Genomic DNA, 15,227 nt, shown 5'->3' with positions numbered 1-15,227 from the left:
ATGTTGCAGGTTGTCTACAAACCTGCCTCTGGTTCCTTTACTCCTGACTGGACTACCTGGATGGACCCTGGACCTGACTCATGACTTCACAGTGCCCAAGACTGTCGATGGATCCTACTACCAGCACCCAGCTCTCCTCATGTACAGATGCTGTGTGACCACGTCCCAGTCAGGGAGGGCACTTGTCCCCGCTGTGATCACCTTCAGTTTCCAGCTTGCCTTACTTTCAGGAGCAGCCAGCCTTTGCTGCTGACACTTTGCTAGTGATTAATTCCTATCCAATTCAGTTTTTTTTCCAGCATATGAAATGTATTTGCACTTGTTTTTCAGCCTCAGTACTTTGAACCAAAACACTGGGCTTAATTTTTAGTCTCTCTATAATGACCGACTTTAAATCTTATCTCTTTTTAAAAAGATACTAACCACACAAGGATTTTGTTGTGGATACCAGTTTGATTAATTACCTTCTACAATACACATCTGTCTTCAGCTTACAATAAAAGGCTGACTGCAATGTAAGCAACCTATCCAAGTGTCTCCAACACAAGTTTTTAAAAACTTATCACATCAAAGCTTTAACTGATATTCTACATGCAAGTGCAAGTAACAATTATTTGGTACCAGTTCAGGAAAAAAAAAATCCTTTCTTCTAGACAGCACTGTATCACAGCACCTCCAGCCTTGGAACAACAGGTCTTTAAAGTGATTAAAGAGAAATTACTGTCTGTTACAATAGTAATACAATGAACAGCTGAGCTTCTTAAATGGAGTCTACTTTAAAAGAAAGCTTGAATGCCCTGTTATTCTCTAATAATAATTTTTTTTTTCATTTACTGCTATTTATTCATGTAAACAAGCCTTACAAATGTTTTTGGAGAATAAACCTTTGAGAATAAAAATAACCTCATTAGCTACCCTACTTGCATATTCTCTTGTACTCTTACTTAGACACTAACTCTCTCCTTCTCCACTATTCTTTTCTTTTGCTAGTCTCTTTTCATATTCTTACTGTCTGAGCAGCTATTAGCTTTCTGAAAGGAAACTGCTAGCCTTGCTATTGCTCATTCTTTTCTAAAGTGGAATAAGCCCTTAAGGCAAAACGGGTGTTTCAAGTGCAAACCTTATTCTTCAATTCCAGTTCAGACAACAACATTCAGATTATTTGTCTCTTTCTCTAGCAGGCACAATCAACACTAACATATGACAAAACATCACTGCAGCAGAATTTCCCATCAGGTAACTTACACAACACATACAAATACTCCATGAATACATGACAGAAAAGCTACTGCATGAAGAACTCTAAATTTTTTCCCTAAACAAGTAGTAAACCACTTGTTTATCCTTGGGTCTTTAAATAACCACAAAATACATCTCTGGTTTTGCAATGAAAGATACCACTTCTGAACATTATTGACATGAGATGCAACATCCATAAAAATCTCTAGTTCAAGCTACTGAAATATATAAAAAAGATAAAAAATTAAGCAGTTATCCCCTGCAACAAAATTTTGTTTTGAACGTTAATACAGATATCAACACTAACATTTAGTAGAATATTGCTGCATTAGAATCACAGCAAATAACAACATCAGAATTATTTACATATAGAGTATACACTCCTAAAAAACAGGTTCAAACATTTTATACAAAAACCATCAAATTTTATTTTTAATAAATAAATAGAAGCTGTTTATTAATTCTTCCATGTTAACATGCCAAGAAAAAGCAACTGCAAGAATTGTTTGCCCACACACATTCCAGAGCAGCCTACAGTCTCTCTAGTAGAGTAAAAAGTTGATTTATTTCCTTAACATCAGTCACAGGCCAAGGGAAGATTAAAACAGACAGAAATTACTGCAGCTAGAAAGTGGCTCGTTAACAAAATGGCACCTAAACATACTGCTATACTGCAGGGAGGGAACAACTGCACTGTGAAACTCAGAAATATGCAGTTCACTTAGGAAATACAGAAATATGCATTATAAAAAAGGTAATGTTACATGTTCAACTTTCCTCCTGGTAGTTTAACAATATATTTTATAAGAAATAATAAAGGATGGAATGCAAGACAGTTTGGAGGTATATTTTGTAACACACTCAGAATAAAATCCTTACAAAATAATTTTAAAAGCTTATTGAAACCCATTGTACTGTCATGAGAATAAAAACTTGTACATGGATAAAACATACAAAAAAATAAGCTCTTAACAGTTTATAGCAAACTACTGAAACTATTAATATAAAAGAAGATTTTTTTTTAACTTGGGTTTTTTAAACTATTTGTGAGCAGGTTCAAGCTTCCCCATTAACTATAAAAGCCTCTCAGGATTTCAGCCTCTTACAACAGGCAATTTAGCCTACAACAGACAATTTGATCAACAGCAGAAAAATTAATAGCTGTCTGGCAGGTGCGCTATCCTTAATTTCTAGTTCTTCTCAAAATACAAACAAAATTTAATTTCAGTACCTATGGTAACAACAACAAAAAAAACCACAATAAAAAACCACCAAGAAAACTGCTAGCAGCCATAGTTTACTCTAAGAGAGCCAAAAATGCAGAAGTTTAAGAACAGATATTTTCCTGCATCACAATCGCATACTATGATCAAGACTGAGTGTTTGCCCCAGACAGAATTTAAGTGTCACTGCCTTTGTATGCCCAGAAATATACATTATGCCTAACACTGTTTTCAAGGACGCTTAAAGTTCACAATTTTCTCTAAAAAATATATTAAAAACTGACAGAAACAGTCACAAGGTTGGGGATCATAAGACACTATTACTGTACGAAGTGGATCATTTGTCCATAGAACATCAAATATGTCATCAAAAGCAACATTCAAAACCAAGAATGCAGATCAAGGTTAAAATATCAACCAGATTAAGTGTAACTATTGTCTCCAGCTTCACTATTCATTAACATGTACTTAACAACAGGTGAGATTTCCCATAGCACCACAGGGAAGACATATTACATTTGTCTAATACACCGAGAGTGTGATACATTGCTCTAGTAATTCGTGCAGCTGACTTGATTCGCATTTATTTCCTGCCCAAAAAAAAATAAGATACTAATTTTGCTTGTGTATAGTTGTGAGTGAAAGGTCAAAGCTGCATGTTACTGAGGTATCCATAAAATTCTCAAGTTACTTTGGGTAACTTCTGAATCTCACTTGCGCATTTTGATAGTGGCTGTTTCTCTGAAGAACAGGTTTGGAAGTGACAACTCCCATCAGTCAGAAATACAACCCAACTGTCTTCTGGGCTTTTTCAATCACATATAAATATTGCATCAAGTTGAGATGTGTAATGGAATAATAAGGTTAATCGAATCATAATGCTCAAACCTATGTTAATGCAACACCAATGTCATTTTTGCAACCCCAAAATGTCTATGTTTCCAGTATGAATTAAACATGCTGGCTACTAGATATTAAACCCACACAATTAAAGCAAATGTTATTATTTTGTTAACATAGGTTTGAAATTTTCTCTATTGAAAGCTAGCATTCACATTCTGGTTCTCTATGTGCTCATATGGAATTTCATAATCTTAATTTCTTTATCAGTTTCTTCATTTATTTGATAAAATAACTACTTGAAGTCATTGTAACAAGTTCTACAAATATATTTCTCTCAAACTTTGCGATACCAAGTATTTGGTATTGGGAAACACCAACATGAAAGCCTTTTCCATAAGAAGTATGGAGCTTTGCTTTGAGAACAAAGTAATTGTAAACCTCAAATGCAGTATCGGAACCTATTTCTTAAATTGTTTAGTCCCTGTAGGAATGTATTGTCCTTTTACTTTAGGAAACTAGTGCCAACAAACTTCACCTCTACCCTCTGAGGCTTTTTTGTTTGTTTTGTTGTTTCTTTGTTTTATTTCAATGAGGTTTTGGGTTTTTATTCATGTCTCCACTACTCTTCAAATCTTCACAGTATTAAGAGGATTATTAGGTTCTTAGATCCGTAAATTTGGGGAAAAAAGTTATTCTAGCATGTACATTTTTTTTATTTTTTTTTTAATGATATGCCAAACTGGAGACCTGCACTTCAGAGGCCACAATGACTAGTTGCCACAGAGCTGGCAAGAAAAGCTTTCAGCTGCTCTACTGTAGAAGCAAGTACACTGCTTATTTACTAGTTATCTTTCAACACAAACATACCTTAAAATCCCGTCTGCTCATCTATACTAAACCTTCTCTTGCTGAAAAGGCTTTCCTCCCTATCCCTTTAGGTTTTAATTTCAAAAGTGAAGGACCCAAATGTAATTAAGTCGCTCCAAATTACATGCCCAATAATGAACAACACTTTAAGAGGCCTCACCAAGAATATTTTGTTGCCATAACTCCTGCTCTACTTACTTGTCCATAACTACATTAGAAAAACATCAATTTCCAGAACAACACATCTCTCCATTGCCCCCATTCTCAAACTCTGGCTCTTCCAACCTCTTTTCCCCAACTGCCCCTCTTACTGTCACATCTTTGTACCCATCCCCTTCCTCACCTAGACCAGCACTGAAAGTACTTGATCTTTTATGAACATTATGAGGATCCTGTACTACCTTAAGAACACAAACTATCTTGAACTTAGCTCATTAGGAGATAAATTGTGGATTAGAAGGAAGCCAAACTACATGATCCATGGTACTTTTCACTTTTTCATTACTCTAATCTGTGTCAGAATTCATCAATTTGACAGCAACTTACAACCTACTACTCTGATGTTTCATTACATCCAATATGTCCTTTCCTCCATGGAGGCTTCCAAAACTTCATCTCTCCATTTTAAAGGAAACAGGGAGCACTCTTACACCCTACTTCCCATAACATCACACAGAGAAGCCAAAAGCAGAAAACTGAAAATACCACCCTGGTTCATGAGCTCCACTCTGACCTTGTACTAAAGGTGCATATCCATGAAAAAATACTCCAGTCATAAATAAGATAGTATGTTGTCCTCTCCAATCTTACAGAACAGAAGCAAGTAGTGATAGATTAGCAGCCCTGAGATCCTACCTGAAGTACCGCAAAAGGACTCAAGTCATCCTAAGTGTCAGAAATCTTCTCCTGTCTGCCTCAGGCATGCAAAACTGATGAGGAAAGAGCTAGACACCAGATCATTGTCAAAGGATATGTGACAATAAAAAATAACCACCAATAATGCTTTCAGTCACAGTGCATATGCAAGATTTGGCTGGTAGACCCTCTCTTAACCACACGATCACTATTTGAACAGTGTGAAGAGAGTCAGAGAATGTTTTTTAATTAATTATAAACAACATGTGGAACCTCTACTTCTACCAAATTGCTGCTTCAGGCCATCTGCAAGATCAGACAAAAACTCACAGCTGCCTGGAGTCCCCTTTCAAACTTACACTCATTAAATATACTGCAGTGTTTTTCATCTTTTTTCCTCCCTCACTATGTCCATTTGTCTCTCCCCATCTTTCACCTTGAGTCTGCTCCAAACCTCCGTATCGCCACAATCTTATGACCTAAAAACTCCCCAAAGCTCTATTTCACATTTAGGCATATAACATGAAATTGTTATGTAAACAAATTGAATCAAACTTCATCAAGCCCTGCTCTGAATCTGAGTAAACAAAAGCATGGTGCTGCAGTGATGGAAGAATTATTCAAACACCCTCACAGTTGACAACTCCATCACCTTCTTCAGTCATGTCCTAAGAACAGTGTTATCTTTTATTGTTAGTGGTTATAACATCTACATTGACTTTCACGTCTAGCATACTGCTGTAGCACATTCTTCATACGTCTTGACAAATACCCTGTCTATGCCAATTATAAAATAGACAAAGACTATAAATATACTCTGAATCTAGTGTAACTAAGAAGCTACTTGCAGCAAACCACACCTGTCAAAATGGTCTCCTGAAAGGAAAACAGTATTGCGGGATGAGACAGGCAGCAAACCATTGACTTCTCAAAGAAGTAGGCTTTTGGACAGTTGCTGATAATTTTAACTGGAAAATCAGCTTTCATGTTTTTTTTATTATAAGACCATTCACAACTCTGTGAGGTAGGAAGGTTCCTTTATCCCCTTTTTACAAAATGAGATGAGACATTCTAAAGCTAGACATGGGACTTGTATACTGTCAAGCTTTGAGGCATCTACCTGTCTACCGAAATTTATGATATTGAATAATCTAGATTTCTGGTAAAACACAAAGGATTATATGGTATATAAGAAAGGTATCCACTCACTATGAGCTGCAGGAAGACACCTTGAATTTAAAATTCAGAGCCCTAAATTCTTTTCCAAAATTATGTACCCTATTTCCACCTTCCATGCAGGGAGACTGCAGAGGCTGCTTAACAGTATTTTTTATATAAAGCAGTAACCGAGAATAAGAAAGATCTATGTTTCAATGCCTAATTCAACAAAAAAATAATTACTTTACCAAAATCATGCAATGAATGACAGCCTTAACTGTTTCTTATACTGCCAAAACTACGATCTTATTCTGAAACAATTTTTCCTCATTCCGAGGAAAAATGTATTCTCACTCTTCAAACATGCAGTGATTACAAAGATGTGTAAAACTTTAAGAGAGATCCATAGGGCTCTTCCCTGCCCCTTCTCCAAGAAACCTGAAGATTTATGATCAGGCCAGTTCCCTACTGAATGTGAAGCCTAAGTTCCAGTCCCCCTCAGGCAAATATCTTAAACCTCCCTCATGCTTAAAAAACTAAGGGACACACTAATTCATCAGTCTCCCTCTTTGGCAGGGAAAATCTACAACACTCTCTAAAAGAAGAAATTTCACAGAAGAAATGTCAACTTAAGAGACCTTGCCACACATTTCCATGCTGTTCATTCCCAACCCTGCTACATCTTACCAGGTGTTTTGGAATAACTGCTTAAAAGGTAGAGAGGTATAACTTCAAAGCAAATGAACAAAACAATTTTGAACCTGAGTCAACTAACTGGTCCAATTCACCATATGGCACAGGCAACAGTTGTGTCAATGCCACAGAGAACTAAAAGAAGGGCAGAAACAAGCAGTCAAAAATGAACAGTAAGTTTCTGCATTAGCAAGAAGAATTTCTCAAATAATATTCACAGATTCTGAAGTATTTTTATGAAACTGAGGACTAACCTAGAGCACTCTATAGCAGGTGCCATTTTAAGAGGTTAAGAAGCAGTAATAACAAATCCAAAAGTCAGAGTAGAAAAAGTGTGAAAAATAAAGTCTTTCTTTCTCTATATATGTCTGTAAACTTAACTTTCTGAATTTATATATATGTATACACACATATAAACACATCAGGAAACCACAAATTTTTTAAATTACCAAAACTACCCTGTATGCTTATATAAAGTTTTAAGTATGATGGAAAAGTAAACCTTCCAAATTAGCTAATGGCATTGATGTATCTTTCTTTATTCTGGCTAGAAGAGAGTCTTATAAAAAACACAAAGTCCTATGACATGCACAGAAGTAAATGCACACATCTTCAACTAGAGGCTGGGTCACGTACTGGACTATCAATACAGGTCTCGGCGTTAAAGAAAAAAAGAAGTGCCAGTAAAAATTATAAAGGGATTTCCAGCTTTATATTTCGATGAGTAAGTGAAAAAGAAGCTACGTACCCCATGAAAAAAAGTGACAGATCTTGGGGCGGGGACGGAGGAAAAGCTACAAGGCAGAGAATAAGGTAAAGGGAAGACCGTGCTGACGGTGGCAGGAGCCATCGTCCTCTCCGGACTCCTCTGCCGTTTCGATCAGCTCCCGGCCTCCGGGCGCCGCAAGGACACCGGGCAGGCCGACACGGCGAGGAAGACCGCAAGGACAAACACGGACAGACACGCACAGGCCCCGGAGGAAGGCGTCGGGCAGGCGCTCGTTAGCAGCCCGGCCGCTCGCCACCCGTGGCGGGGCCCTGCGCGGCCACCCCGGCCCAGCGCCCGAGGCGACCGCGGCGAAGCCCTAGGCCCGGGCCAATCTCCTCGGGAGCGCGGCCGCCCCCGCGGGCCGCCGCCGGCGGGCCTCCGAGCGCGGCGGTGCAGGCCGGCCGTCCGCCCGGCGGAGCGGCCGCGGTGCCCGTTACCTGGCCGGCGGCAGGCGGGGCTGGGCGGCCCCGCTCCTCGCCACAAGGTGCCTCAGAGCCGCTGACATTGAGAGAGCCGCCGCCATGACACTCGCCGCAGCCGCTCGGAGACGGCGGCGTCGCAGGGCCAAACCTCCGCCGCTCAGACAGGAAACGCGAAGGCGAGGGCGGAAAGAGGGAGCGGGAGGGGCGGGCAGGGACGGGGAGGGACCGCGATGCAGGCGGGGGGGGGGGTGCGGGTCTGGCGGGGGGGGGGGGGGGTGCGGGTCTGGCACGGGGGTTGCGCCAGGCCCGTTGCCCGGGGAAGGGTGGAAGGACCGTGCCCGCGTCTGTGGGCGCAGGCGGCCCTTTCCCGTGAGGTACGTGTTGGTCCCAGCAGCGTTTCGCAGCGGCCTGGGCCCTGACGCCATCTTCTCGGTGGCCGGGACGAGCCTCCCGCCAGGGCGGGCCTCGCCGGCGGGCGGGCGGGCTGGCCGGGCCGGCCGCGGTGCCCGGGGTGCGGGGCTGCCCCCGCGCCTGGCGCCCCTCCCGCCCGGGCACGCAAGCTGTGGGGCGGGGGGTTGTTCACCCCGTTCTTTCCCATTGTGTTTCACAGGGAAATGGGTGCACGCCGTACCAAGGCACCAAAAGCTCTGGTCGATCGTCTTGCACCTGTTCTTTAAGGTTTTCTTACGTCACTGCCTGAAATGGATCCGTATTCTTGGTGCGCTACGATAAGCAAGTCTCTAACATCCTGTGTTACGTTTAGGCACTCTTACTTGCTTTTTAGGTAATCGCAGCCTTACTCAAGTAAGCAAGAATGGCAAGACCCCTGTTCTCATAAGGTGGAGTCATAATTTTAATGCATTAACTGTAGAAGGGAATAATGGTACTTAGGCCCTGGAAGCGCTATGGTCCTGTGTTCATGGTTAAAGAAGACAGGTTGCTGTAAATCGAGTCAAATACAATGGTGTTCATTGCGAAAACCTCAGATAAAATTTCCAGAAATGTGTGGTGCAAAAGCAGTGTTGTACTAGGATCTGTAATACTGTGAAGGGCTGAAAAGTTTTTGGCTGGGATGGGAGGAAGGTGGTGAGGGTGGAATTCTTAACATTATTCTGATTTTTTTGTATCAACAATCTGTTAAGATTTTGAAAAAAAAAAAAAAGTTAGCTAAAGTTTTCAGTTTAACAGGAAAAAAAAAAGGCACGAAAAAAAGTTTAGAAGTTTCTTAAACAAAAAGGGATGGAATTCCTACAGGAGAAGATGTTAGTTTTGACTAACTCTGTGTGGCTCCAGAAGAAGCCAACCTTGTTCTCAATTTTGACAGCACAGTTTGACAGGGTCAGATAAAAAAATGCTGCACAAGCAAGTAAATTCAGCACTTTCCTGGCCCAAATATAGGAAGACAGAAGAAGAATAGTCATAATGTATTAGGGAAAGTTTGCTACATACTCTATTGTGAATCATCTTATTAGAACTTCACACTCTCAAATATGTACGTTTCTATGTTTTCTTCTGGTCAGGTATTTCTAAGTTGTGGAAAAATTAGAATGTATACTGTTTTTACCTTTCAAAACAGCAGTGACATTGCAGAAAAAAAAGGTAAAAAATCTTTCTGAGCTGCATAATACAGAGACACTGTAAGAACAGTGATTTACAAATTGGATAGGTTCACAGATAGAAGTATTTAAAACAAATTTTTCAATCATTGGATATGTTCAAGGTCAAAAGTAGTAAAACAGACAGCAGGAATAGTGATGAATTGAAGTGACTTATATGAGAAGGTGATATCCTGTGTTAAATGCAGATGGGAAAATACCCTATGCTTTTTAATGTAACAGTTTTTCTTCAGGGGTTTTGAGAGAAAGACTTGTAAAACTGTTCACAAAAGGTTTTTTTGTGATTTTTGCCCAATTGTATCAGCTATTGGCCTAAGAATGCATGCAGTCTCTCATACCAGCGCTTCAGTCACATGCAGATAGATCTAGTTTAAATATCTGCATCTCAGGAAATTCACCAGTTTTTCTCACTCTTTTCCAAAATCTTTTTCCAGTGCATGAGTGATCATAGAGGAGGCATTCATGCCAACTCACTTTTGCTTCAGCTGATCTAAACTCAACCCTTTTGTGGTGCTCCAGCTAGGAAAAATGTACTGTCATTTTTGGAAGTAGAGGAAGATTTTATGGCTCTTCAGAGGCTCACCAATGGTTTGGTAAGGCCAGTTACCCTTGAAGGCTCCACTGTAAACTGAGGCACGTTGTTTGCATCTGTCTGCTTTGTATCAGCTGGCAGTTCATCATAGCTCAGCCAAAGACCTTTTAGGTAGACCCAGCTTTCAGAATCTTGATGTCTGGTATCTTCTTTCACTGTTGGAGATGGAGCCATCAGTTTGAGCAGCACGTGAAGGCTCCTGTGCTTCACATGGCTCAGTTCTTTGAACTTCTGCTCTCCCTGCTACCAGTACTTTGGGTGACGGAAGGACAGAGGTAGCACACAGCAGCTGGAATTTAGAGCTGCCACCTTATTAACTGAATCTGTCAAAGGAGGGTGCCAAATTCAGGAGCTGCTTTTGTCAGCTGTAGAAACAGGACTGTCTTGTACTAGATCACAGCAACTGATGGGCTTGAGCATGTGCGCACATGAACGCAAGTGAACATGCTGCTAATTGCTAGCACAGTCCCTGAAATCGTTTTGGCCCTCACCAATTAGCACCATCCCAAACAATGTCTGAGCACAGTCTGGGAACCAGCGTGGGACTGGGACTGTTCCTAATAAGCTGTGTGGATGAGGCCATTCTGGGTTTTGGATTATTTTTTTGGAGCAGGAGAGAAGAGAGGAAAAAGCTTAGCTCCATGGATGTGAGCTGTGCCACGTAAACTGAGCTACATCAGGGGTTCAGAAGGGTCCTTGGACTGTTTATTTACTAATATAAATGTAACCATAGCATTTGTTGCTGAAGTATTGCTGTGTAGTAGTCACAAACACATGAGAGACTAATTCAAGACAAATAATGATAGCTCTCCAGAGACAGCATGTGTGGCAATTCCAAGTACACAGTTTACCGTGAAATTAATATGCACCAAGAGTCCCTTGCAGTCTGGTGCCTGAGAAAGGGAGAGAGATGAATTTTTCTGTCTCCTGCTATTGCCCCAGGTTTAGAAGTAGACCTTGTAAAATACTCCTGCGGAGGTTTAAGTTGAACACATACTGTTTTATTTGATTGGCTTAAATTTGTGTAAATGTATTCACACAAGCAGTGCAACACCTTTTATAAAACATCATGTCTTAGGGCATACTAATGAATATATGTGCATAACAGTCTTAGAAAACAAAGTGTTAAACACTATAATCCCCAAAATAATTCAATGCATCAGTTTTTGAGGTGGCTGCACAATAATCATTCTTAGTCCATACTTTCATGAAGGCTTAAACTTTTCATTCATAATTCTGGCTGCAAGCTCGTCTTCTGTCACTGATATACTGTGAAACACTGTCCCTCAAGACTGAAACAGTTCATGTGCCAGCACTTATTGTGCTGTACAGTATGCTCACAGTTCCTATTGTCTCACTCTATGAGAAAGCTTATTAGCTTAACTATGCAGAATTAGAGTCATATTTTCTCTTCACATATGTGAGCTGTGCACATTGTGAGAATTGGAGAGGAAAATTTAATCTTTTACTTCTTTCCTGCAAGGCTGAGGTTGCACAGCTTTACTCCATTCCCAAGCAAATCAATTCTGGTACAAATAATTCCATAGTCTTGAATAAACCACAGTTAACAGTGGTAAGTAGAATTCTAGAGCTATTCCTTGATGTGTTCTTGCTTTGAATTGGTTTGTTTCCTGGGTGGCACAGAGGAACTGTGTAGGAAACAATAGCATCAGTCTCAAAGATCTCAACAGCCTAATGCAGCAAAGAACTGGTAGAAAAGGGTTACAACATATAAGCAACCATTATACTGGCTATAGTTGCCGATGTATTCACAGTTCCATTTGTTGGTTGTTCTGCTTTTACATACGGAAGCTATGATTTCAGTGTCCAGTAACTCTCAGATTCTTACCCTTCAGACATGTAAGCATGACAGCTTGACATAAACCAAGTAATTCACTTTCATTAACTTCTCTAGGACTAGAACTTAGTTTTTTAATTTAATTTAATTTTCTCTATTTTTTTTTAAGTTTATCTTTGTAAGAGCTTGCTCTGTAAGTAGTGACTCTTTTGGCTTAATTATGTCCAAAAGAACTTCTTTTGCTAATGAAATATCAGCTGCAGTTATGGGTGCATCAGGTTTTTGAGTATTTGGAGTGGGACAAAGACAGCTCCTCTAATATAATCCTATGCAAACCTTACCATGCTTTAGGTGTCAGGATAAATTTCATGGGAGAATTTGTCCCAAATGTCAATTTCTGCATTAAAAGAAGAGTTAGCATGAGAACATGATGTTTTGGGATTTTAGTATGTATTTACATTCTCTATATGGCAGCCAGGTTGGTTTGAAAGCTGACAATATTCTCAAAGTCTGTTTGATTGTATATGAAATTTAAAGTGCAGTTGGAGCTGTCTGGATTTCATTTCCCACCCCCCACCTCCCCCCTCCGCCCTTTGGTATGGGGGAATAAAACATCTCAGCTCATATGGGAGAAAAAAATTAAAACCAGGCAGAGCCAGCCCCATTGTAAGCTTCACATGCAATCAAACAGCCTCGCAGGGAAACTCCCCTTCCTGGCTGCACTGCTGCCACTGGTGAACCACAATTTAAAAAAAAAAATAATAAAAAAAATCACTTTTTATGCTCCCTGCTTTCAAGCTAGACATTGACATGTGAACCAAAATCTTCTTTTTAACTATTGCCCGGGAGGCCACCAAAGAATCCCAGCTGACCCCCTGCCATCAGAGTGAGTGATGGTCGGCTGCTGGTGTTGCAGCTCACTTCCCCCAGGCTGCCACCCTGAGAGATCCCACCATCCACCGTCGGTGTGAGTGACATTAGCCCACTGGGCTTTGAAAACACTTTTCAGGTCGGTCATCGTGGAGAGATAGCTTCCTTCACACACACCATCAGGGTGAGTGACGTCAGGCCACTGGGGTTTAAAATACAGACCCTCAGGCTTGCTAAGCTGACACTGCTGAGAAAACTGCTTTTATTGTTTTACATCAGCAGGGACCTCTTTGTCTTTTTTTGCATTGTTTACTTAGAAGCCAGCCTCCCCCTTCCCTGACTCCCACCACAGACAATTATTAACATCTGTAGGGTAATTTCTACTTTTTTATTTTATTTTTATTTTATTTTATTTTAATTTTTAACTGGAGGTAAAGCAGATTTTATTCTTTGAATTTTTATAGCCATCTGCTTTATCATATGATTTTTGAAAGATTCTGAGTGTGCCTGAGTATTTGTTAGTGGGAGAGTCTTAGGATAATAAAAAGAAAGCAATTCTTAGAACTTCTGGTCCTTTTAGCTACCCATAGCTGTCCAGATCAGACACTCCTTGATTGATAATACTAATGATAGTCATCCTTTCTTCTTAGCTTTTCCTGAGGTTCCTGGGAAATTAAGACTTCAAGAAAAGTTTCTCTTCAGTCGTGACAGAGTATGACTCTGGCTGATGCTTGGTCTTCCAATTCATGCTGCAAATACTGAAAGGCTCCTCTCCAGCCAACCAATACAGAAATATATACCTGAAATTTTGCATAGTTTTTTAACCCTAAAGTCAGATTATTAAATTTTAGGAGCTTTGTGAAATTATACATGGAATTTAGGGTAAAAAACCCTAAACTGGTTAATAGGGAGTAAAAATATTTAAAATTGTCATTCTATTACAATGCTGGAAACACTGTATCGTAAAATAATACGTAGTGCAGTAGAAGTACCATTTTTCTGAACTCTGTTTCCCTTTTATTCAGAATTAGGAAATGTTTCTAGATATATTAGTGAAAAGTAGTGGTATTTTTTTCAAATATTATTATCTAAAAGGTTCTGTTTCATTGTTAAAACAGCAAATATAAGTATCATGAAATAAAAATCTGCATTTGAGAATTTAGGAAAATAAACGCTGCAAAAGATTACTTCGTAATTGTTAATTTATTTAAAGGTATGTAGTATTTAAACTAACTTTTAAAAAATCTGATTGGCAACTTTATTTTCTTTTTCTTTACTCTGTGCAATCTGAAGCTTTTCTGTCACTGATCTCATCTTCATTTGGATGCATAAACTCATTTTGGAGTCAGATTTCACAAGAGGTACTGTGCAGAGTACCATTGCTCTTTAAGATAAATTTTATTTCTTAAAATAGTCTCTTGCTTCTTCAGCTTGCCTATTTTTTGAATGGCATCAACTTCAGATAGATACTGAATGGCACCAGTTTCATTGAAAGAAGAAGCTTTTTAATGTATTTGAGAGATTAGCAGGAAATTATTGCAAAAATGTAATAAAATTATATTATGATGAAGCTGTCCAGTAGAATACATTAAAAAATAATTTGCTTTAGCTTTTTGAGAACTGAAGTGTGGAACAGAAATACATTAACAGTGCAATACTAGATCAGACCAAGGTGCTTTCATGTTAGCATGAAAGTAGCCACTATGAGGTGCTTCTGAGGAGATGGTAGGCAAGGATGACACTGAGACTTCCACTCTGAGGTTCTCACCCTGAGTAATCTCCTTAAACACTAAGGTTTTTGCTACTCCTAAAAGTTCTTTTAAAGATGCATCTTTGAATAAGCCCTGCCTCACTTTTATATAAATGAGACTTTCAAGACCAACTGCTGGTTTCCTCCCCATACAAACTGAAGACAGAACTGGACCCCAGACTTCTGCACTTCAGAACCACAGACAATGCTGGAAATATAACTGCTGTGCTATAAAATTTGCAAGAGGCTTTACGGAGTGTTTTTGCTTTTTCTCTTTGCTGCAGCAATCTGTATGCAATTTGCCATTGTGGTCCTGGTTTCTTGACCAGAATGAAGAAAGTGCTAGTTCTAGCTGTCTCTGTGATGTTCACAGGAGTTCATGGGTTGCTCTGAGCACACTGGTGTGTGGGCTCTCACACTAATAGCACAGGCCAGCCAGCTCCCCTGTCTAGTGTGATCTGCGAAAGGGCAACCTGTGTTCAGTGCAGTGCTTCTTTTGGGATTCCCCTACCATGGAAATCCTCAGGCCTTC

The 15,227-nt window shown here is 39.9% G+C and overlaps 1 protein-coding gene and 1 long non-coding RNA gene across 2 annotated transcripts in view; one reads left to right on the top strand and one right to left on the bottom strand.

Annotated features, from left to right (window-relative positions):
• The window catches only part of NDUFS4 (NADH:ubiquinone oxidoreductase subunit S4), a 45,261-nt gene extending 37,011 nt beyond the window's left edge, over window positions 1–8,250 (bottom strand). Inside the window, exon 1 of the mRNA XM_051641886.1 lies at window positions 8,085–8,250. Coding sequence (XP_051497846.1) covers window positions 8,085–8,170 — 86 coding nt within the window. The 5' untranslated portion in view covers window positions 8,171–8,250. The remainder of the gene's footprint in view (window positions 1–8,084) is intronic.
• Window positions 8,251–8,355: 105 nt separating this feature from the next.
• On the top strand, window positions 8,356–14,127 carry LOC127395531 (uncharacterized). The gene is made up of 3 exons (XR_007891820.1): window positions 8,356–8,443; window positions 8,680–8,787; window positions 13,596–14,127. It is a non-coding gene; the product is annotated as an uncharacterized LOC127395531 (long non-coding RNA).
• Window positions 14,128–15,227: the final 1,100 nt, after the last annotated feature.

Source organism: Apus apus, chromosome Z (genome assembly GCF_020740795.1).
Source record: "Apus apus isolate bApuApu2 chromosome Z, bApuApu2.pri.cur, whole genome shotgun sequence".
NCBI lineage: Eukaryota > Metazoa > Chordata > Aves > Apodiformes > Apodidae > Apus > Apus apus.
This window is presented reverse-complemented; position numbering and strand designations above follow the sequence as displayed.